The 25,089-nt window shown below is 39.3% G+C and overlaps 1 protein-coding gene across 1 annotated transcript; it reads right to left on the reverse strand.

The window, feature by feature from the left end:
• Window positions 1-1,135: 1,135 nt before the first annotated feature.
• Window positions 1,136-24,187, reverse strand: ZRSR2 (zinc finger CCCH-type, RNA binding motif and serine/arginine rich 2). Its single transcript, XM_005701066.3, has 11 exons — window positions 24,112-24,187; window positions 23,643-23,722; window positions 20,155-20,245; window positions 14,976-15,084; window positions 14,539-14,625; window positions 11,706-11,744; window positions 10,994-11,112; window positions 6,207-6,420; window positions 5,305-5,360; window positions 4,280-4,389; window positions 1,136-2,254 (listed from the first exon to the last, which is right to left on the reverse strand). The coding sequence occupies exons 1-11, from the start codon at window positions 24,150-24,152 to the stop codon at window positions 1,782-1,784; spliced, it is 1,419 nt and encodes a 472-aa protein (XP_005701123.3). The 5' UTR covers window positions 24,153-24,187; the 3' UTR covers window positions 1,136-1,781.
• Between the last annotated feature and the right edge of the window lie 902 nt (window positions 24,188-25,089).

Here is a 25,089-nt window from a genome sequence, read left to right on the forward strand (position 1 = left end):
TAGTATAAGTACCAAAGCAAAGCTTTGGTTATCATGATAGTTGAGGGGCTGCCTATTAACTACAGATAGGAAATGTGACATAAAAATAATGTGGAGTTTTTTTTAAAGTATACTCTGATTTCTGGAATAAAATATCTTTATAGGAAAATAATCAAAAGGATATTTAAGGAGGAAACAACTACCATATCAAATGAAGTAGCTAGTCTGCTAAAAATAAAAGATGTGTGCAATTTTTAAAATGTATGTGTAGATTTAAAGAGCCTCTAACAATGCAGGTATCTCTTCACTGAAAACAGGCCGCTGGCAATGTAGAGTTGCAATTTTTGAATCATAAATAGTGATCAAACTATAAATTTTAAAAAATACAAGTTTAAGTTCAAAGGAATACACAAAAGACTGATAGATATTTAACAGAGTAATGACCCAGTCACTTGAGGGAAAAGTCAGTTACCTTGAGAACAAGCTGATGTTCATCTTTTTTCCTTCTTGATCTATTAAAATGAATGTTCAGCTTTGAATGCCACATTTTATTATTATCTCATCTGTATTTAGGAAAGGATTGAAAAATTTTGAATTTAGTGAGAACTGTTCAGTATGAGTGAATCCTGTAGATACTTACAGAAATTTTTCAATAATTTTCCAGGCATTTATATTTTGGAACAAATCAATTTTTCTTTTTTTCTTGGCTGTGCTGCACAATTTGTGTGATTTTAGTTTCCCAACCAGGGAATCGAACCCTTGGCTGTGAGAGCTAGGGGTCCTAACCACTGGACCACCAGGGAATTCCCTAATGTTTTTTTCAACAAGTTTTCTCTGAGCACTTTTTATCAGAATTGCTTTAGCATCTGGCATATTCAGCAATGAACTCTGTAACACAATACAAAATAGATGAATGCCCTAATGGAAAACTATGGGGGAGAGGGTGGGGAAACAACTAACTCTTTAGTACTTTAAGAAAGTAAATTTTAAAGTAAAAAGCTGTTCAGCTATTAACATGTAAAAAATCCAACAATAAGGGGCAAACAACCAAACTGAATGCCCATTAAATACAGGAAGTATTTGGCTTAGCTTATCTGTACAGAGATAAGTAAACCAAAAAACCTTCCAAACTGGCAAAATAAACTGGAAAAGTAACTTGGCATAGGAACAGCAAAATTTATTGTTGACAGCATAAAATTTTTCGTAGTCTTTATGGACGGCAATTTGGAAATACTTTCTCAATATAATTTATACTATGACAATGATCAGAAATGGGTTAAAGTATTTAAGAAAATCCACCACAGGACTGTTTACAGCATGGTATTCTTTAATAGTGCAAAATTTAAAATAACTTAAAAATCCAACAATAGGGATTATGACTTAAACAGATAGATCCACACTATGCAGTGAGTAAAGCAGACTAGAGCTTGATGAAATAAGAATGTTTGGTGTGAACTACAGCCATGATCTTTGTGTAAAAAAAATGTGTGCACACTCATATACTCAGAAAAAAAGACTTAAAAGTAACGCTGCAGTGTTAACTGGTTATCTTTAAGGGTCAGGATTTTAAGTAATTTTGGGGCTGTATACATTTTATGTCTTCTAGGTTCTCTATACTAAACACACTGTGATTATCAGAGAATAAAAATATTTTAAAACAGGGTTCCAGTCTACATACAGTTTTGCCAGACTTGCTAAGCCACATGAGCTGAGAGCCCTCCATTCAAGTATGTAGCCGCCATAATAAATAAGGTGTATGATCACTGAAAAACAGTTTATTTGGATTTGGGGCTCTGAAGAGTTCAGTCTCTGCTCCCTGACCTCCTCCCGCCTCGGCTCCTGGACCTGGAGGAGCTCTGGCTGCGGCTCCTGCGGCTATGGCTCCGGCTGCCCCGTCCGCGGCTGCGGTCCCTTTTTCTTCCTCTGCTTCGGGAACTGTGCCTTCCCCGGCTTCTGGACCTGTGTTTGTGAGATTTCTTGGCCCCGTGACTACTCCTCCTCTTCCGGTCGGCCTCCCCGTTCCTCTTGTAGGAGTGGGCCAGCCCAGGGCTCCTCCTCCTCCTCCTCCTCCTCCTCCTCCTCGGCCTGCTGTAGTAGTCGTCGTGGGGGCCCAGCCTCGCCCTCCTCTCTGAGCTCTTCCCAAAGGAGGAGCCAGTCCGATCTGGAGATAGGTAGATGTCTCGATTCGCTTCCCAAAACTCATTGTTGGGATTTCTGAACACGTGAAGGAAGTTGCAGTGTTTCCCTCTGGGACACTGCTGTATTTCAAATAAACCTGCAATGGCACAGCAAGGGAACAGGTTTACTGCTGGCACTACATCATTTTCACAAGGTACATTTCTGATGTTCGCTTGTGATAGGACTAGTTTCTCCTTACATACTTTGACCTCACAGTTTGGGTTCCCTGAATTTCAAAAATATTAAATGCTCTAACAAAAGGCACTGTGAAAAGTAATACATCAGAACTTTTAATTAACCAGAATGTCCCATTCCCCTACTGGGATATGGTGTGGAGTGCAACCCAACCAATGGCAACCGTATTATTTATTTTTCTATTGTTTTACCATTCTGCTGACTGACAATGCAGATCCCTAACTAACACTGAAGAAGCAGCCCTGGTCGGCAGTCCTGGTGGCAGCATGCTTTGAGGGCACGGTGGTGGGAGGACAGAACCACTGGCTAAAATAAAGAACATGTTGTAAGTAGAGGATCCTGTATTTTCTTACATCTCAAGAAGATGATAAACAGTGGCCTAATGCTTTATCAGGTGCTTTTAATATGAAAGACTTTTGTCAACAGTGAAATCTACTTGCATAGTTTAGAGATCCCTTGAAGATTTTCAAACTTTTTTGAAAAAGTGGTAAATGATCTAAATATGTAAAAGAGTTAAACATGAAATACTGTACACCATACACTATATACAGAAAGTCAGTCAAAATGGGTCAGAGCCCTAAACGTAAGCTATGGAACTATACATTCTTGGAAGAAAACATGCAAGTAAATCTTCATGGCATGGGCTGACATGGATTCTTAGATATGATACCAAAGCACAAGCAAAAAAAAAGAAAAAATAGATGAATTGGGAGTCATCAAAATTAAAAACTTTTGTGCTTCAAAGGACACCTTCAAAGTGAAAAGACAATCTATATAATGGGAGAAAATATTTGCAAATCATATCTCCAATAAGGGACCTGTCTGTAGAACATATCAAAGAACTCTTACAACTCAATAATAAAAAGACAAAAGAAAAATGGGCAAAGTATCTGAACAGACATCTCTCCAAAGATGATATACAGTGGCCAATAATCCAATAATAAAGACACAAAAAATGCTCAGTAGTTAACTAGTCACACTCAGAAGCACCTCACTGAAATCACACTGGATTCCTGGAAACTGACAAAGTTAACTGCCTTCATGGAGAAAACAGAGCCATCTCTTTCAGTCCCAAAGTCTTTAAGGTATAATGGTTCTTCTGGCCTGCCAAAGAAAGGAATTCTAAATGCCTCCCCCGCGCCCCACCTCCCGCTTCACATGATTTTTAAGCGACAGCATCCATTAAGACCAGGTTTGCCAAAGATTCAGACTTTATAAATTTACAGATTTTGAAATAGGAGGTTTTAAGCAAGCGAGTATAAAGCGAAGTGAAGCAAAGGGTAAGGGAAGTGGCCCCCAAAGGCACTGGCAGCTCCTCTCATAGCTTCCGGGGCACTTCAACAATAAATGGTTTGGCTAAGCCTATTTGATAGAAATCACAACAGAATGACCCCTTCAAAATTGCCAGCTACTCAAAGACTGACTCATTTCCTGATTCGGCAGCCACTATCTGATGAGTCAGTCAGACTGAATGTGCCCTGACCAGGTTCCAAAGCTATAATCAATCTCTAAGGCACAAAAGTTTGTATTTCAATAAGGCAGGAAGTGTTACAGGTAATGTTTTAGGTGGCAAAGATGACAAGGTTCATTAGGGATAAAGATGGGGGAAAAAAAACAGCTCAAGTGAGGACCCAATGAATAAAAAACATAGACACAACTTCTCAGGCTTCCTGCAGAGCCTAGGACTTTGAGCACTTACCTTGTCACCTATACACCATGCCCCCAGTCACTGCATCCATAAAGTGACCCACAAGGTCGGTTACAGGTCTAAAATGTGATGTACTTTATATAGTGGTCTCTGTTCATCTACCAGGTGAGGCAAAAGCTAATCTCCACTCCTTTAAAAGGTTGCTTTCCCCTCTCCCCCTAAGAATATCACTTTATATGACAGTGTAACAGTTGGGGAAAAATATCATGTTGTATTTACCACAAATTGCCATTTTCCATCGGGTCACTGGGCAGAATTCACACTGAAGCTGTCGTCCTGCGTACCACCGTCCATTAAACAGAGAAAGGGCTGCTTGGCATTCTTCTTCCCTTTAAACCACAAGGATGTAACTTTATAGAGTAACTTTCTAATATGTAGATTAATCCTATTGTTAACTAACTCTTCTATTTGTTTACCAGAGGGCCACCAAGCTCACTGCTTCTGTGCTACCTAGGGAGTCCTCATTATAGCATTCAAGCTCCTGAAGCTCACAATTTATTCAGAAACCTTTTTTTTTTCTAACTAACCTCTCAGAGATTCTGATACATGGAAACCAGCTTGAGTCAAAGCTTCTTAAACCAAAAGACTGGACCATTAAAAATGCAGAAGTGTTTTCCACTGTCAGTGCCTGTTCTTTCTCAGCTCAGATCGCTGTCCTTCCTATTACAATGGTTAATTTACCCCATTAGCCATGGCTCCGCGCAGGCAAACAGCATGACGAGCATAAATGACACACTAGCTGCTCTCTTAGCAGGCAAAATGCACACTGAAATTACTTGGGGCTTTAATTTCTCACTCTTTTGATTTATCCTTTTCTGTTCTCTATTCTGGTTATCCCTTTTCAGTTTGTGTTTTAATTATTAAAATTATATAAGTAAAAAATTCACTATACTGCAAAAGATTAAAAACTCTAAGTATACAAAGAATGAAATACAAATATATAATTTTCTAATCTTTTCTGTATTTCTAGATCAGCTCCTAATATTTACACTTTTAAAAATACCATGCAGGGACTTCCCTGTTCCAGTGGTTTAAAGACTCTGAGCTTCCAATGCATGGGGCACAAGCTCGATCCCTGGTTAGGGAACTAAGATCCTGCATGCCCTTCAGTGCAGCCAAAAAAAAAAAACAAACCCCATGCATATGAAAGCTATATAGTCAGGGAAAAAAATCCCACATGTCAATGTAAGTCACAACACTGTACTGTGACAAAATGTGAAGATGTTTATGTTCAGAATACTTACGATTGATACTGAACATACACATTGCCCCTCAGATGAGGTTCCAAGTTGCAGCTGACCTAAGGAGCAATGAAGAACTGATTTACTAAAAAAAAGACAAAAACGTAAGGAAAAGAAGCCCTCCAGTCATCATACGTACTTCTGTCCAGGCCGACATTACCATAAGATGTTATCAATCAAAAATTTCAAAATTAAGATACTACCCCATGCTCACATCTATTTAAGGCATACTTCAGCACATAGCAGTGTGGCAGGCAATTACCTGATCCTTTTTTTGTTCAAAGATATAAAATGTTACACACATGCATAAAAATAGACTATTAAAAAAAAGAAAAAAAATACAGAGACTAGTAATCAGCTCCTATATACATCACCCAGATTTAATACTAACATTTTCCATTTTTGACTGAGCATGTTTAAATACATAAAACATGAAAGACCCAGTTAAGGCCCTTCCATCCTGTTCTCCCTCCTCCATCATATAGATCAGCACTCTCCTGAGGTTGGGCAAATCCTTCGCATTCCAAATACACCCAGACATGGGCACCCCTGTCTACATAGACCCAATACCCACAGCGCACATATACATGTGCATGCATGCTAAGTCGTTTCAGTCTGTCCGACTCTGCGACTCTATGGACTGTAGGCCGCCAGGCACCCCTGTCCATGGGATTCCAGGCAAGAATACTGGTGTGGGTTGCCATGCCCTCCTCCAGGGGATCTTCTTGACCCAGGGATTGAACCCACATCTCTTATGTCTCCTGCATTGACAGGTAGGTTCTTTACCATTAGCACCATATATGTGTGTCATAAAATATATATATTTATGCATGGACATGACATAGAGGCAGAGCCTGCACCCTTGCTTTCCCACTCCCTCCTTCACGTGCACTGCTCGTGCCCACCTTAAACTGGATCACTTTTCCCACATTCTTGAACTCAGGGAGCACGTCATCATAAAAGTCCAAGAACTGCTGGTAGGTTTCCTCTTCGCTGTACTCCAGGCTTGCATCGGGGTCATAGTCGTCCCTTCTGCACTGCTCCATCCCAAACGTTGTAAACATGCTTTTAATAAGAAGGGTGGGACTCGATGTCGGGAAATTATGTTTACGTGAACACCTGCATATGAAGGAAAAACTTCAGCAGTCCAATGGTGAGAAATTACACATAAGATACCTGCATTAAACTGTGAGATAAAGACTTGAGCAACTTAGCTGTCTTGACTAAACTGTAAGATGACAAACCTCATTCAGACTTTAAATATCAACACTTAACAAAACTGTTCTACAGCTGACCTATGTATTGGATCTCATTAAAATGTATAGTTGGGAATTATTTCCAAGTTCAGGAGTCATTTTAGCTGCCTTTTACTGAAATTCAGAAAGCCTTACAGACATGGAAGCACATGGAAAGAGGAGCTGCGTGGGCATGACAGACAGTGATGACAGGCACAGAGACACCATGTGTGGGACTCAGGACAACGTGAGAATAGTGCAATCCTGATTCCATACAGTCACCAACAAACCCAACACCTAGAGAACAGAGTATTCTAAGAGTTTTAGCTAAATGGAATGCAGTTCATAGTTTTCATGGCATTTTTATATTATTTCCTCTGATCCTTGCAACCTGTTAAGACAGCCAGGGCTAGTATTTTCTCCACTTTGAAAGAAGGAAAGTGAGGCCTAGAAAAGCACACAAGTTACCTGGCTGGGGAAAGAAGATCCCAGAGATCTGAGCTAATCGACAGTCCACTGCTTATGTGTTATATGATGTGCTAAATGTTAAGGAATTTCTCTTTTATGAAGGAGGTTGACCATTGTGAAGAACAATTTTCTTTTCAGTTTAAATTAGACCGGGTTGTAACTGAGTAATTTTTTACAAAAAAATCTTTCATATGAGTTTACTTTCTTATTTATTCTTTCTCCTCAAATAAAATGAAGAGGGGAAAAAATACAGTTTAAGATTCCAAAACATCAAATTTTCCTGATTAAATTTCTAGCTTAAAAATTACAACAAAATTTTTAGAAAAAAATCCCAAGAACTCTTGAAGAAAAAAAAAGTTGAAGAACAAACCAAGTGTTAGAAAAAAAAAACAATGGCCCTGAAATGAATGTTTAACTCATGTTTACTTTCCACTGTCTGTAACATACATCTGTACACCTGGCTGAGACAATGCACAAGAATGCCTTGCACATAACATGCCCAACTCAGAAATGTGCAATCAGTGCTCATTAATGTGAAATTTTCTAGTTTTCAAAGGACTCTCCTAGATTATTCAGCCAAAGACTTAGTTATGAAATCCATCTTCCCAAGGACAAGTGCCCACAGAAAAAAGAAAAGGAATCAACCTGGTTGGCAGTGTTAGCAGAACCAGAATTTTACAAGTATGAAGCACATACAGAATTAAATGAGAAACCAATTTAACAAGGTTAAAATCCTCATGGGATTCTTATATCTGAATGAACTGGGCTCCAGTACCCAGGATGTCAAATGAACATTTGTGAGTTTTGGAACAGTGCCAAAGTCCCCATGTAGGGGAAAATCCCACTTGGCCTGGAGACAGTCCATATAATATGAGTGCATTTAAGGCTAGCTCTACAGCTTATACTGAAAATTCAGCTAAGACAAGGGATACTTGGGAAGGCAGTCTAAAGCTGTGGTACCCAAACCCGTGTGATTCTTAGAATCACCTGGGAAGAGCTGAGATTTCTTTGGTCCTGCCCTAGACCAATCTATTCAGACCTCAAAGAGTGGGGAACCCATGTTTTCAAAGTAACTCTACACGTGGTCCTTAAGGTCAGTCATGTCTAGGGACTCCTGGTTTAGGCCACGCTATTTGCCCATTAATAATAATAATTATTATTATTTACCCATTATTCAGATCCTTGAATCAAGTAAGACTGCCACAAAATCAGGTAGTTGGACATTACCTTAACTGGAAGGTCAGCCAATAAGTGGCATGGGTCTCCAAATGCCCCCTCAGGTAGAACTGACTATGCCTCTTTTTCTCTTCTCAGGGGAGAACTCCAGGCACTCACTACCTTTGTTCTTTATAGAATAAAGTTACACACTAAAGTTAGGCTCTGATTATTTACTGAAGGTCTTTGTGAGAAATATTCTCATGAAAATTACATATGCATCTGTTAATAAAATATCCATGAAAGTTACTGTCCACCTTCCTACTCAGTATCTTTATACAGTATTTTATGGGAAAACATTTAGATTCTGATGCCTAGAAAATCTGTCATTCCAGAGATCCCACTCATTTCCTTTTTGGTAAAAACTACAAAGCTCATTGTTGTGTGGGATGGATACAACTCCAAAGTTAAATGTACTGTACATTCACAGTAATGCACTTCTCCTTTCCTTGCTTTCTATTTATTTTATTAAACAGTGTAGTAGACTATGAGCCTTCTTTAAACCACTTTTGGAAACAAGTAAGGTATTAAATAACCACTCTGGTCAAAGAATTTTACTTTTCACCAGTGATTATGTTCTTTAAGGACCAAAAAACAAAAAACAAAAACCTGAGCTCCCCTCCAAGCTGTGACTCTAAGAAAAATCAACTCTAGAAAGGTTCTAGAATTGAATACTATACTAACTACAAAAACAAAGCGACCAAAGAGATGCTTCGGTTATGCAAATGTGTGCTTATGTGACAGACCTCAACAGAGAAGGACAGTTGTATGATCTTGAGCAAGACACTGGGGCTCTCTGTGGAAGGGGAGCAGCATCTTTGTTTGAAGGGACGGTACTGGATTTTGTAACTGCTAGTTTCACGGAATCTTATTTCACAACTTATCACCTGAGTGATGAAAATATCCAAATCAATACTTTTTAAAGTACTTTTTTTGATAGTTGCGATGGTGAAATGTCACATGCCTATGAAAATATTAAGAAATCTTCACAAACTAATCTGACTACTGTCAATATTTCCTTGAAATGGCTCTCAGGGATGAGTTTTGAGAACCTGACAGACCACTCCCCTTTTCACAATTAAGTCCTGTCAACCAATTTCCTGAAACCCTTTAGAACATCTTCCCTTCTCTCACTTATGCCCAACAGAAGAAGAATCCAGAATCCGATGACTGCAAGCCTTCACATCATTACTACTTTGATGAAATTAAACATACATTTGGGAAATGTTTCTAAGGGTACGAAGGGGGATAAAGTCTTTCTCTCTTCCTTTTCCTAAGGAGCCCAGATCCTCAAGAGGAGGCTTTCACTACTGACTGGATTCTGTGAATACTTTCACAGATATTCTGGGCATATAGCATTCCAACTATAAAACATAAAAGGAGTCACAAATCCTACATCAGTGACTCTCAATCCTGGGGCATATTACAAATACCTGAGCACATTTCAAAAATTAGGGTGCCCAAGTCTCAAAAACTCTGATTTACTCAATTTGAGATAAGACGTAATTTTTTTCAAGCCTTCTAGATGATTCTAGTCGGAATCTAGGGTTGAGAACCACTGTTCTTAAAAACTGTAAAATGATGTAATGGCTTAAATTTTAAAAGAAAGAGAAAGCTAGAGAAGGTTCATATTTTCAAAGAAGGAAATAAAACTCATAGCATGTATAATTTTATGAATAAAATAAACACGAGAGACAACATACAGTTTCTCATTAAATACATATGAATTTGCTAATTCATATCCCTTTTTATGATGAATAGGACACTAAGATATAATTAGATCTTTTCTTCTGCAGAATGAAAAGTAATAATTAGATTTTGCCTCAGATGGATTTATTCACCATTATGAATTATTTATCCACTTTAAATTGTTCAGTCATAAACAAGCCAAATTATAAAAATCATCATTGCCTGCCATATAGTTGATATTTAAATATTTGCCAAATGAATCAAAACATCAACACTTAGTTTTCTACGTGAATGTCCTGTTTTAAAATCATTGATCCAAAAGAGGCAGGGAACCAGAGGGTCTCAGAGAATAATGGCAACAGTAACAAAAAGAAATTATCAGCAAACACTCAGCGCTTGCCTCGGGCCTGCCACATTTGACCTGTCAACCTGCTTTCCCTGAATTCACTCATTTCAGCCTCACAACTGCCTTGGGGTTGGAGAGTACTACTTTTAATATCCACTTTACAGATGAGGAATCTAAGGCACTAAGGACTTAAGTAACTTTCTCACTGCTATAGCCACTAAAGCCAGATGCTGAACCCTGTGTCTGTTCCTCGATCAGAGCAGACTGAGAATGTGCACTAGAATTTTTCTCTACTCACTCAGATCCTATCTTTCACAGACAACCCTTTGGGCATGCCAGTTTTTAAAGCCTCCTTCATGCACAGTATTTGCCATTCAAAAAATAAAGCCAGGCGGCTCCAGTCTTTTGAAATAGATTTCCTCATCCCAGTTCGCCCATGTGGACCAATTCAAGCGCAGGAAGAAAACAAAAGTGAAAGGTCCTCAGACAGCTGTGGGAGGAATGAAAAAGAAGCCCTGCCAAAGAACTGGACCAACTTACCCGGGGCGGGTGGGGAAGAGGGTGTCAGGGAGCAGGGGACACTCAGCTTGGGGAACTAGAGCAGCAGCAAGAACATAGCAGAGGCCTGACTGAACATGAACATTTCAAACTCCAGCCCGTGCCATTCTCCAAATGGGAACTTGGAAACCTTGATGTTTTGAGTCACTTAACTCTGACACAATAAAACAAAATTGGTTACCGATCTCCGAATCTGCACGCTCCTGTTTTACTGTAGAATGGACAATTAGCTCGATCTTTCTCCATTACTCTTAATTCCATGGGTGGTTCTGGGTTTTGCCATGTGGCACCATTTTCCAACTGTTGAAAATAACCATGACTTTATTTGATGTAAAAATCCATAAAGAATTAAATGTTTAAAAGGTATTCAAATATTTCAGTCAAAAATAAAAACAGATTCCTGTAAAAATATACACATTTAAGTTGTGCCACACAATCAAGACTCTACAAACAACTGTCATGAGATGGGGCTATGTGTCTCTCCTGGCTCCTGGGCACTGTCTAGCATCAGGCATTGCCTCGGCTACCAGGAGCACTCACCAAGGTTTCCCTTCTGTCCATCAATTCTGAAAAGAGTCAAAGGACTTGTTAGGGAACTATCCCTTGATTTACTCTGAATCAAGTTAAAACATCCATTGGGGTGTAAAAATGTGTGAGGCTGATTACACATTCTTTAAGGACTATAAACAAGTCCAGTCCACAGGGGTGATTTTTGCTTTTGTTCATCAATTCACTTTTGTTGTTGCTGTTGTACAAATTACAGAGCCTCAGATGTGAATCCCACATTCAGACGGGATCTAAGTAACTTACCACAAAATTAACATTACTGGAAGTAGAGTTTTTAAAGAAATGTTCATTGGCCTCAAATTGTTAATGAAAGGTTTTGAAAATACCTCATTTTCAGCCTGCTCCAGCATCTTCTGCACAGCTTCCTACAAATGGTGCAAACATAGGACTAATGAAAACCTCGAAGTCAGGTAAGTCATATCTGGTTTATCTGGTTAAGAATCTCATGTATAACAATTTTAAAAAACCCATCACACAAAAGGCTTCAGGTTGTAATTTGCTTTCTATAGCACAATCTTCTGAAAAGCTTTCAAAAGACATACAGCTGAGAATCTTCATTCAACTAGGACATTAAACAGCTAACATTTCAAAACATAGTCTTCTAATAGTTTCAGTAAGAGTAATATTTAGCAGATTTGAACATATATTCCACATTCTAGTTTTTAAGGTGAGGTACTAGTGAATATCATAAAAGACAATGGTAGCTGAAACATCACAAACACTTAACAGATGCTACATTATGATATGAACAGTAGGAACTGGGATTGATGAAAAATCTCAAACTTTCTGATAAGGCAGTATCACAGTTCTGCACTATGCCAGTAAAAGTTGACCTCCTTGGCATTTAAATAAGCTTTAAATTATGTTTGACAGACTTTTCCCTAGCTCCTTAAAATAATACATAAAAGACTTATGTCTAGCTGCTTATTTGATTAACTACCTGGCCATGTAAGGGTCCTTAGTAACTTAATGTGCTCAAAATGGAACTCTACTCTTCCCTACTCCTTACCGATCTAAATGCCTCATCTCAAACAGAGCTGCCATGTGCCTACATGCTCAAATTTAAAACATATGGCTTGAATTCTCTCCTCCTTTCCCCTTCCTGCCCATTCAGCCTACCAGCTAGAGTTCCGCTAACTGCCACAACTCATTACAAATCTGTGTACTTCTCTGTATTAAGCATCAACTGCCATCCAAACCACCATCATGTCCTGTTTGGAGCAACAGCCTTCTAATTGGTCACAACAGTTCTACTCTTGCTTCCTTAGTCATCACTCCCAACTGCCACCTGCTATTCTTTATACAAAAGTTAGAATGATCTGTTAAAAGTAAAGATATAAACTAAATGAAGTCAGTCCCTGCTTCAAAACCCTTTAATGGCTTCCCATGACACTTCAGGTAAAATCCAAACTCCTCCTTCCCACCCAGGAGGCCTTACATGAATGACCCTGCCTACCCTCCTGAACTTGGGCCCACCTCTGCCACTCTCCTCTTTTTGGTCTCTAGGATTTAGGCACCCTAACCTCCTTTCAGCTCCAGGCTCAGACTTCCCTGCCTCTGCCTGGAACCCTTCTCCCCAAGATCTCTACACTCAGCCGTCAGTTCACACATCGGCACCTCCTCAGAGCAGTCTTCCTTGACAGGCAATCAATTGAAAGATGTAGTTTCCTACCACAATCAATCTATCATGTGACCTGCTTTCTTTCTTTATACCACATACCATTACCTTAAAGCACCTAAAATGATCTTTTTGGTTACTTATCATTCAGTTTCCCCATCAAGAAACTGAACGCAATGAATACAGATCTTTGTAGCTACCCTATCTCCAATCCCAGAGAAGCATCTAGCTCACAGCAGAAAACTCAGAATGCAGATCCCTCTATATATGCTTAGAATTGACTTCATTTTACCCACTTCTCCTTATGTTTCACCAGACTTCCTTTGAAACAAAAACTTTAGCTTTTATCTGGTGCCAGAAAAGACCTCAATTTAAAAACATTTCACTGTTAAAATAGTTATTACTCTCTCTCTAAAAAAAAAAAAGACAAGCTCCAAACGATTTTCCTGCCCCCTAAAAACCTAGCATGATCTTGCCTCATCTGGAAAGCAGTACTCAAGTAAGGGTTTTTTAAATTTACACTGGAATTAACTGATGGCTTGAGACACAAGAAACAAAGGTTGCTTCTACCCCATTATGACTAGGATGTAAACAAATGCATTTTTCCCACCAGCAGGTGATTACCCAATTTTATGCTATTCAAATGTAGCAATATCACAGAAAAGATACATCCTGATGAATCAGTGAAGGAAAGATGAGCTGTGATATCTTTGAAATAAATGCACTGTTAAGGAATAGCAGCAAAATAGACCAAAGCAATCCTTAAAAACAATCCTAGAAGATACAGATATATACAAATACCTTAAGATTCTTTTTTCGTGTGAACAACGATGTTACTTACAACTGTCTTTAGAGCACAAGTTAGAAAAGAAGTCAAAACTTAATAACAAAAAATATTTCCTAATCTCTCAATACTTGAGCTTCTGATTTCTTTCAATCTATTAGTTCTTACTGACATGTCCAAAGTAGTGAAGTCTTTTACGAATCAAACAAAGGTGGAAACTATAAAAAATAATATTCACTAAGTCAACCCATATACAACAAAACCTCAGAAAAACACCGTCTGCTGTGGAATGGTACAAAGTGTAAAGCAGGGGTCAGCTTCCTGTTTTTATCAATAAAACAATAAGGTTTTATTGGAATTTGGCCACAACCCTTTATTTGCATGTTACCTATGGCTGCTTTCATGGGACACTGGCACTGTTGGATGTTTTCAACAGAGACCATACAGACCATGAAGCCTGAAATATTTACTCTGACCCTTTACAGAAAAAGCTGGCCAATCCCTAGTATACAGGATAAGATAGGTAGAGTTGGGGGAAAAAACCCTTAATTTAAGGCATCTGCCACAGCAAACACCCAGAGAAAAGCATCATAAGAAAATACTAGTGTATATCTAAACTAAAAACATGACTCTTTCTAAAGAAAAAACCAAGCTCAAACCCAGATATGCCTATAGCTTATTCTTCCACCCCATCATCCACCCCATCCACCCACTAAGAGGATACGCAGTGCGTTTATCCTCCTGTGACAGGCATCACCTCTCTTTCTTTCTTCTCCTGTAGCTTCTGCTGCTCCTCTTCTCTCTCTTTTCTCTGCTGTTCTTCCCATTCTTCCTTTAACTTTCTCTTTACAGAGGGGAAAAATAAAAAGAAGAAAGGTAATTTTTTTCAGACTCACGTTTTTAAAACATTTGATATATGGGGCAAATAAATGAAAAATGTTAACATTGGTAAAATGTATAACATCCCTCCCCCTTTTTTATTTGGCTGCACCAGCTCTCAGTTGCAGCACGCAGGATCTAGTTCCCTGACCAAGGACCAAACCCAGGCCCCCTGTATTGGGAGCACAGAGTCTTAGCCACTGGACCACCAGGGAAGCCCTAACATCTGGTTTCTAAAGTTCAAGGTATGTAACTCTTACTGAGAGTCATTTTGGTTAACTAGTTAGTTAATTGGTTATCTGATTAATACCATACCTCTTGTTCTTCCTGCCGTTTTCTAGCTGCCTCTTCCTTTTCCTTCTTTATTCTGAACTCTTCTTGTGCCTTCTGCTCCCGCAGCAACCATTCCTCATGTAATTTTTGCCTATTGACGTAATGATGTGATCAAATAAAAGGAATGGGCGCTAATCCACAAATACATCCACACATATATGAAAGTAAAATGACATTTTGTGAATGATGAAAGTATCATGAAAGATATTTTCTAGAAAGCAGTTAAGTAGAGGTAAGAGAACCAGGATACATGAGTAGTGATCCTGGAAAAGCACTGCATTTTAGCAACTATCCTCCTAGAGGGAAACAGTGTAAAATCATTACTTCTACATTTCCTAACTGTAACATCTTTAGACAAACCAATGACACTCTAGCTTTCTCTTTAGGTTGGCCACAGTGATGTTTCAGTTCAGTCGCTCAGTCATTGTCCGACTCTTTGCAACCCCATGACCGCAGCACACCAGGCTTCCCTGTCCATCACCAACTCTCGGAGTTTATCCAAACTCATGTCCATTGAGTCGGTGATACTATCCAACCATCTTATCCCCTGTCGTCCCCTCCTCCTCCTGCCTTTGATCTTTCCAAACATCAGGGTCTTTTCAAATGAGTCAGCTCTTCGCATCAGGTGGCCAAAATACTGGAGTTTCAGCTTCAACATCAGTCCTTCCAATGAACAACCAGGACTGATTTCCTTTAGGATGGACTGGTTGGATCTCCTTGCAGTCCAAGGGACTCTCAAGAGTCTTCTCCAACATCACAGTTCAAAAGCATCAATTCTTCAGTGCTCAGCTTTCTTTACAGTCCTACTCTCACATCCATACATGACCACGGGAAAAACCATAGCCTTGACTAGATGGACCTTTGTTGACACAGTAATGTCTCTGCTTTTTAATATGCTGTCTAGGTTGGTCATAACTTTCCTTCCAAGGAGTAAGCATCTTTTAATTTCATGGCTGCAATCACCATCTGCAGTGATTTTGGAGCACAAAAAAATAGCTACTGTTTCCACTGTTTCCCCATCTATTTGCCATGAAGTGATGGGACTGGATGCCATGATCTTCGTTTTCTGAATGTTGAGCTTTAAGCCAACTTTTTCACTCTCCTCTTTCACTTTCATCAAGAGGCTCTTTAGTTCCTCTTTACTTTCTGCCATAAGGGTGGTGTCATCTGCATATCTGAGGTTATTGACATTTCTCCTGGCAATCTTGATTCCAGCTTCTGCTTCTTCCAGCCCAGCGTTGTTCCATGTCCAGTTCTAACTGTTGCTTCCTGACCTGCATACAGGTTTCTCAAGAGGCAGGTCATGTGGTCTGGTATTCCCATCTCTTGAAGAATTTTCCACAGTTTCTTGTGATCCACACAGTGAAAGGCTTTGGCAGAGTCAAGAAAGCAGAAATAGATGTTTTTCTGGAATTCTCTTGCTTTTTCAATGATCCAGCCAATGTTGGCAATTTGATCTCTGGTTCCTCTGCCTTTTCTAAAACCAGCTTGAACATCTGGAAGTTCACGGTTCATGTATTGCTGAAGCCTGGCTTGGAGAATTTTGAGCATTACTTTACTAACGTGTGAGATGAGTGCAACTGTGTGGTAGTTTGAGCATTGCCTTTCTTTGGGATTGGAATGAAAACTGACCTTTTCCAGTCCTGTGGCCACTGCTGAGTTTTCCAAATTTGCTGACATATTGAGTATAGCACTTTCACAGCATCATCTTTTAGGATTTGAAATAGCTCAACTGGAATTCCATCACCTCCACTAGCTTTGTTCGTAGTGATACTCCTAAGGCCACTTGACTTCACATTCCAGGATGTCTGGCTCTAGGTGAGTGATCACACTATCGTGATTATCTGGGTCGTGAAGATTTTTTTTGTATTGTTCTTCTGTGTATTCTTGCCACCTCTTCTTAATATCTTCTGCTTCTGTTAGGTCCATACCATTTCTGTCCTTTATTGAGCCCATCTTTGCATAAAATGTTCCCTTGGTATCTCTAATTTTCTTGAAGAGATCTCTAGTCTTTCCTGTTCTGTTGTTTTCCTCTATTTCTTTGCATTGATCGCTGAAGAAGGCTTTCTTCTCTTCTTGCTATTCTTTGGAACTCTGCATTCAAATGTGTATATCTTTCCTTTTTTTCTTTGCTTTTCGCTTCTCTTCTTTTCACAGCTATTTGTAAGGCCTCCTCAGACAGCCATTTTGCTTTTTTGCATTTCTTTTTCTTGGGGATGGTCTTGACCTCTGTCTCCTATACAAATGTCACGAACCTTTAGGTGCCAATAAGTGAGTAACATCCAGCTTTTCATATTCAGAAAGTATTACCCTTCCTATTCCATGCAGTTTGAAAGTGCCAAATGCAGGATTGTAGCATGACAAAAACCTGGCATCTTCTGCTCTAAACCCTTGGACTGCTACTCTTTACAGTTCAAAGACTTGGTTTGCCTCAAGCAAAAGAGAACTATATTGTGATCACGTCTTTAAAATAAAAGATGTCAAGGAGTTAAAAAAAAATGAGTTGGTGTCTAGTTTATGCTTAGAAATGACCAGTTATAAAGAGTGATCTTGTATTACAATGGTATCTCAGATATCCAATACCACAAGTTTCCAACTTAAAGACAGGTTATATTTCAAAAGTTTATTAGCCAATTTGGTGTTCAAAAACCTTGACTGTATATTGTCCCACTGAATTTATTAAAGGAAAATGAAATATGAGAAACTGTACTATATTACTTCAGGGACATCAGGAGTTAAATAAGGTTTTATGTCTAGTCTGGGGACCCAACCACAATTTCAAATACTCAATGGGAGAAAGTATTCCATTTCCTACTACAGATTCCAGGAACCTATCTTTTAGCCATGGTAGAGACTGGCATGTTGCATATGCCAGTGTTTCTGTGTATGTCATGGGGTATATGTAGATGTTTCAGTGTGCAGAACTCTGATTCATGAACTGCAGTATTTTCAAATAATTATCCTGCTTTTCAACAGTAAAGTATTATGCAACACTTACAGGAATAAACAAATATTAATGGAACACAAAGACACATGTATGTGATCTAAAAGAAGCACCTAATGGGGAAGCAAAAAAAAAAAGACTTCCCTATTTCATACTATACATATTATCTTTATCTTAACAGAAATCTCTAATAAGAACAACCAGAGTTATTATAGCATCTCCTATCTGCTCACACTATGTTAAGCACTATACACTTACCACCTCATTAATCTCATTCAATCTGCTCAATTCTACATAGTAGGTACTATGATTATTATTATATTTTTTGGCTATGCCATGCAGCATGAGGGATCTCAGTTCCCCAACCAGGGAGTCCTAACTACTGGACCACCAGGGAAGTCCCTGTTTATGTTCCTATTTAGGGTGAGGAAATCGAAGCTTAGAGATTCAGCAACTTGAACACAGCTAGTAAGTAGCAGGGCCAAGAATGGAATGCAGATCTGGCTGAATTCAACTCCATGTTTCCCGTCACTACTACCTTTTTTTTCCCCAGCATTTTGATACTTCCACCTACTTATGTGCTTAGGTAGGTAATAGGAATTAATTACAAGAAAAGAAGCAACATTACCAGTGAACACACTAAATAGCTGGAGAGGGTCTATCAAGTTTTTTTTCCTTTAAAATTTTTTGTTGTGGCAAAGTATATATATCATAAGACTTACCATTTAAGTGTACGGTTGAGTAGCATTAAGCAAATTCCTATTACTGTGTACTACTTTTTAAAAAAGCCCAGAAAACAAAACAGTACTCCCTGAAAAATACCAAAAAAAAAAAAAAAAAGAGCAGAATATTTTTGTCATCTTGTGCTGGGGAAGGCCTTTTAAAGTCAGACACCAAGGCCAGATACCATGATGAAATTGACAACATGGAAATCAAATTAATTAACTAACACTAGAATCTAAGTTAGGACTGATGACAAACGGAAAACATATATATCACACACATGACAGATATAGGATTAATATCCTTAATCAAGTAATAACACTGCCTACATAACAAAAAAAATGTATCCCCAAAGAGAAAGGTTTAAGCAATCTACAAATAGATATTATATAAAAGATACTCAACCTACGAATTAAGTAGAATATATCTGAACTCTACTCAATACTCTGTAATGATATATATATGGGAAAAGAATTTTAAAAAGGAGTGGATGTAAGTATACATACAACTGATTCACTTTGCTATACAGAAGAAAGTAATGCAACATTGTAAATCAACTGAACTCTAATGAAAGGTTTTTTAAAATGTACATTTGAAAAGATGAGAAATAACTTTTTACTATAGGAGTTTTAAGAATTGATAATGCGTATTGTGACTGACAGTATGGAGAGATGGGCACCTTGATTCACTCTTGGAAAGGTGGGAAACTGCAAACCGGGATGCTCTTTCTACCTGCATAAAAGTGCATTTTATGTGCACTTTTCCTCTCGGCATTTTTCTAAGGAAATAATAGGACAATACCAAGGATATATAATCATGGATACTCGCTGCAACTTTTTTTAATAATAGTAAAAAGCCTGAATGTAAATAAATAACAAATAGTAAATGAGAGTAAATTAATAGTACCATGGTAAGTGAATGTGATTTAACAGTAACCAACATTTATTTCAAGAACTAAACATTCATCAGTAGAGAACTATAAATTATGAATAGGGAATAAATTATGCTAGTCATACAATGGATACTGTGTTGCTACTGAAATGGTTGAATTAGATCTTTGTATCAACACTGAAGTAAATGTCCTATACACTTAGCAGAAAAAAGCAATCTATAGAAAAATATGTATAAATATCATCCCACAAAAGAAATATATATATTTTTTTTCATCTACAGTTTCTTTCTTACCTTCTTAACAGTGGCTATCTTTAGGTATGTGAAGTTTACTGAAGTCTCTTTACTGTTTACACTTACTAATTATCTGGATTTTTTTCTCAAAAAACATTTACAAATTAGCAAAAAGAGTGAAAAAACTATTTTTAAAGACAACATGTTGTTTCAGCCCATCAAGTAGAGATTTAAACAGCTTATCCAGGGTATTTTACAAGATCTATTTTATATAAGATTGTGTAAAGAAGACCTGTCCTAGTTAGTGAAGACTTAGGATATTCAAGTAAAAGAACCGGGCTTGCAGAAAGAGCTTCAATCAGTGCTGACCTCTCTCTCTCCAACAGCCTCTCTTCTTCTTCTTGTTCTTCAGTCAAAGCATCTGCCACTGCCTCCTCTTCCTCCTCCTTCTGTGAGAGTCCTGAAGGAATGTAAATGTTTTAGGACACTATCCGTGTATTACAAAGCCTTGGTCAATAATTCCAAGAAAAAAAATTATATACAATTTTTTATCTTTACAATTATGGTACAAACCTCTTTTTAAAACTTTCTAACAATAAAGGGCCCCAACCACCCAAACTGGAACAATGTGAACACTGAAAAGAACAATAATGGTAGTAGATTAACACATTAAACTGATATCCCCTAAAATGGTGAGATATGGGAGGGAATATCCATCTTTATAGAAGAATGGCAACTGAAACATGTAGAAAGACTTAAGTAGAATAGTCCTCACTGCTGTACACCACTGTAGGAACTAACTGTTGGGAGGAGGATATTTATTTACACTATCTCAAAATACCAGCCTACAGATGAATACTAATTACAAAGGGGGGAATATCTATTACAGTGGAGCCATCTGATTGGCAACACTTTGACCACACTTCACATCACTAGGAGTGGGACAACTTGACATGAGAGGCCCCCAGATGTATGCAATGAGAGCTATACAGCATCAGTTGTGTAGTATTTTTTCATAGTGTACCTGAAGCTACTCAGGAGAAGATGTACTAATCTAGAATGCAGGGCATTCCACAAAACAACTGGCTTGAGCTTTTCAAAATAATCAAACTTGAACTGGGAAAGTTTACATATGGTCTGTATATCATATTGCTGAATTACTATTCCTTTATTTGTTTAGTATTGCGGCCTTATTCTTAAGAGATGCAGGCTTAAGTATTTAGGCGTGAGGGCTATGTATATGCAACTGACATGCAAAGGGTTCAGAAAAAATTTGTACATATATGTCTATCTATCTATATACAGAGAAAGTAAGGCAAAATGTTAACAACTGACAAACAAAAGGTTCATAATGTCTACTGTACATCATAGATGTCTACTGTCAAAATTTAAATTTGTGGGAAGAAAAAAAGGAGGAAAACTGAAGTGATCTTAAGGAACTATAACAGAAGATCTCAGGCTAAAAGGAAAAAGATACTGTCTTTTTAAATACATTAAATACTTTAATACATTAAATACATTAAATACTTTTAAATACATTAAGTATTTAAAAAGTGAAAAGTGTTAGTCACTCAGTCGTGTCCAACTCTTTTTGATCCCATGGACTGTAGCCCGACAGGCTCCCCTGTCCCTGGAATTCTCGAAGCAAGAATACTGGAGTGAGCAGCCATTCTCTTCTCAAAGGGATCTTCCTGAGTCAGGATCGAGCCTGGGTCTCCCACACTGCAGGCAGATTCTTTACTGTCTGAGCCACCTGGGAAGCCCATATTAAGTACAGGTCTAACCAAAGGCTCACCTAGTCCTAGATAATTACAGTACTGAAACACTGAACGATGCAGTGGTTACAGGCACTGGCCGCACATGCAGTTGAAAATCCATGTATAACTTTAAAGTCACCCCTCCACATTCACAGTTCTTCCATATCTGCAGTTCTGCATCCTTGGAGTCACCCAACTGCAGACCATGTAGTACAACAGTATTTACTACTGAAGAAAATCCACATATAAGTGAACGTGCGCAGTTCAAAACCCACGCTGTTTAAGGGGCAAGTGTGTATCTAACTGTATTATACATGTAAGTATATATGGAGTCATTCTACAGTTTTCCAGCTTCCTTTTTTCCTTCGTGTTACCTTAATTTCTGATAATGCAGCTTATTTCAGGTTATTTCAAGTAGAATTGGGTGCTAAAGAAGCTACCTGTAATAGATTGATAATCCAGAAATTTCTACCAATCACTTGCCAATTCACTCTAGAGCAATTCTTACAGAATATTTCTATATTGTAGTCTTCTGGGTAATGTTTGGCCATCCAAGTGTGCTACAACCCACTGCAGTGTTTGGTTGACCATAGTATTCATGAAGCACCACTAAGTAAAAAATTGTGAGCTGGAGTAGGCCAAAGCAGGAGCAGTCATCCAGAGGCAAGTGCTTCATTGTGGCTCTGCCACTAACCATATATAATCATGAGCAGACCAGTGAGCTGCATCCTTCAACTGACTAAACTGCCAAAGGACACATCCACTTGCCTATTCATAGAGGCTCACTCCAAATGCACTTTACAAAGTTAAAAGGGAATAAAAAATATCAATGCAATACATTGGAATTGAAGTATGTAAAACAAAAGAGAAAGACTTTTAAAAAGTTGGGGCATGTTACAAGAAAACAGGTTAGCATAGTAAGGAAACCGAGAACTTTAAGGAGGGTGGGGAATTACTAAGGGCATCAAAAATGCCAATCTACCCTGTTTCTCCTTTTATCCCTGATGTTTTATCCTGTCTCAAGTGGGACCAGTTTTGAATTAAAAAAGAGATAGTAATACAGGCTGCAGGGCCATGCACTGTTCCTTTCATTCTAAATATCCCAAGTATTGCTACTCAAACAGTTTCTGGGCAACTCTAATGATAAATAAAACCTCTATGGCTATTTTTCTCAAGGCCCCAAAGTCCTGGTTCCTTGAGGCCATGGTCTGTGGACTTCAAGAATTGTCCAGGATAATTTACTAGGCATATTTTGGTTAATGTATATGACAACCATTATAACTCAGTACTCCTGTGTGATTTCAGTGCTTCCATGTGCATTTATTATTATTATATAACTTTACAACTAAGGTCATTAAACAGGTAGGTTTAATAAACAAACATTAGATTCTGCCATGTGAGGGCCAAATGACACCACCGCCAGTACAGATGAAGGTTCCCACAGTATTTTAATAGGAAGAAAAAGTGATAAATAACCACATGGCAATAGTAGTAGTAGCATTCCAAACTCCACTCAGTACCATATTAATGTCCTGAGCCTCTGTTTCCCATCATCCCTAACATTACATAAATGTAGATATAGGGAGGGCGGTCGAGTGGTTAAGACTCCCCATTTCCACTGCAGGGGACATGAGGTCCGTCCCTGGTGCGGGAACTAACACCCCATATGCCACGCAGTGCGGCCAAACCAAAAACCAAGTTAAGTTTCATAATTAATTTCATCTGTATGTATTTAAATAAGATCAACAAGGGGTCTCTCACGTTAGTGTAGTTTGAGAAAAACTTGCAAAATGTCTAAACCCCTCGAATCCTGCTGGTTTTACAAAGAAAAATATTCGCCGAATACTTACTATGTGCAAGGGCTGTGCTAGCTGCTGTAATTCATGATGCCTGCACCTGTAATATTAGATACTTTATAAATACTGATTCACCATGACTTCTTCCCCCTCGAGTAAGTACTTTTACCACTGTTTCTGATATGGGTCTAACAACTTTTTGAGGGGTCGTGGCCACAAGCAACTATGTATTAGATAACAATACTTGGACGGGAGTCGCGGGGGCAATTTAATACACAGAAAATAAGATAAGTAAGTCTATTACCAGAGTCTCTCAGTCGAGCGAGTTCCTGTCGCCGTTTCTTTCGTTTCTCCTTCTTCAGGGCGGCCCTGTACTTTTTGTGGCTGGAAAAACAAGACACACACTCCAGCGTCAGCGGCCGCAACTGCAGCGCTGCCTGAGCTCCCTTCTCCTCCGCGCCCAGTGACAGGAACTCCAACAGTGAAATCTTGCTTCCCGTGTTTTAATTACAGAACATGCCTTTACCACCGCCTCGCCATCCCATGCGCACACGGCAGGTCTTCTCCATGCCCCTCTGCTCCCCTTCTCGCCTCCCTGAGCCCACAGATGCCCACTGGTAATTCAGGCGTGCCCAGGGAAAGGATAGAGGTGCTGCGGTGGCTCGTGTGCTTGGCCCAGCTCCCCTTTACTTCATGCTTGCACATCTTCCATGCCCAGCCTCGGTCTGCTCCGTCCCCTTTTCTCTCAGCTCATCTCTCCTAAACCAGCTCACCTCAGCTTCTCCGAAAACAGCATATTCTCGGGCGCCGCCATCTTGCCAGCGCCGCCACGCCCACGGGAGCCGGCCGGAAAAGGCGGGCTTGAGGACGTGCGCAGACGCAGTTGCTGCGCGGCTTCTCGGGCGAGAGTGGAGGGGAGCGTTTCTGACCTAAGACTAAAGGCCGGGGTAGGTAGCTCGTCTTCCAAAAGTCTGCACAACTAAGTGTCTCCTTCCCGAAAAAGGAGAAGGGGCACCTACCCCGCCCTGTAAGTAATTCTTCTCTCCTAGCGCTTCCCCAGTGCGTTATCATTACCTCTCCCCAACTCATTGTGAGGTGTTTTGTGGTCAAGAAGTTAGTTACACCTCTCTTTTTCTCGTCATCCATTCACGAAGCCTCATCGTACACAACGCGGCTAGCCTTTCTTTCCAGTCCGAGGCTGTGCCTCCATTCGTGGTTCCACTTATTGTCGCCTTAGACAGAGCCCTACACTCCTCCCCCTTCCACTGACACCTGCCGGCTCTAGAGGCTACAGAGGTGCAACCTCTTCTCCCAAGGAATTTCCAACCTAGAGACAGAGAAGGACCAATTCACAGATAAGATTATATGTTATAGGCAACTCAGTTTACATTACAAAGGCCACCTGGGAATTCAAGGAGAGCTTTCTAATGCCTGAGTTGTTTTGAAGGCGGTTGGGCTAACCCGCCTGCCAATGCAGGAAAGAGACGTGGGTTCAATACCTGGGTGGGGAAGATCCCCTCGCATAGGAAATGGCAAACCGCTCCAGTATTCCTGGCTTGGAGAATCCCATGGACAGAGGACTCTGGTGGGCTACAGTCCATAGGGTAACAAAGAGTCTAACACTACTGAAGCGACTTAGCACACAGGCACGAAGGGCTATTACTCAGGTGGAGAAGGCTGGGAATGGAATTGCAGGTAAATCAGCACAAGCAAAGGCACTGAGCGATGAAACAACGTGGAGTCTGCCATAA

This window comes from Capra hircus, assembly GCF_001704415.2.
Source record: "Capra hircus breed San Clemente chromosome X unlocalized genomic scaffold, ASM170441v1, whole genome shotgun sequence".
NCBI lineage: Eukaryota > Metazoa > Chordata > Mammalia > Artiodactyla > Bovidae > Capra > Capra hircus.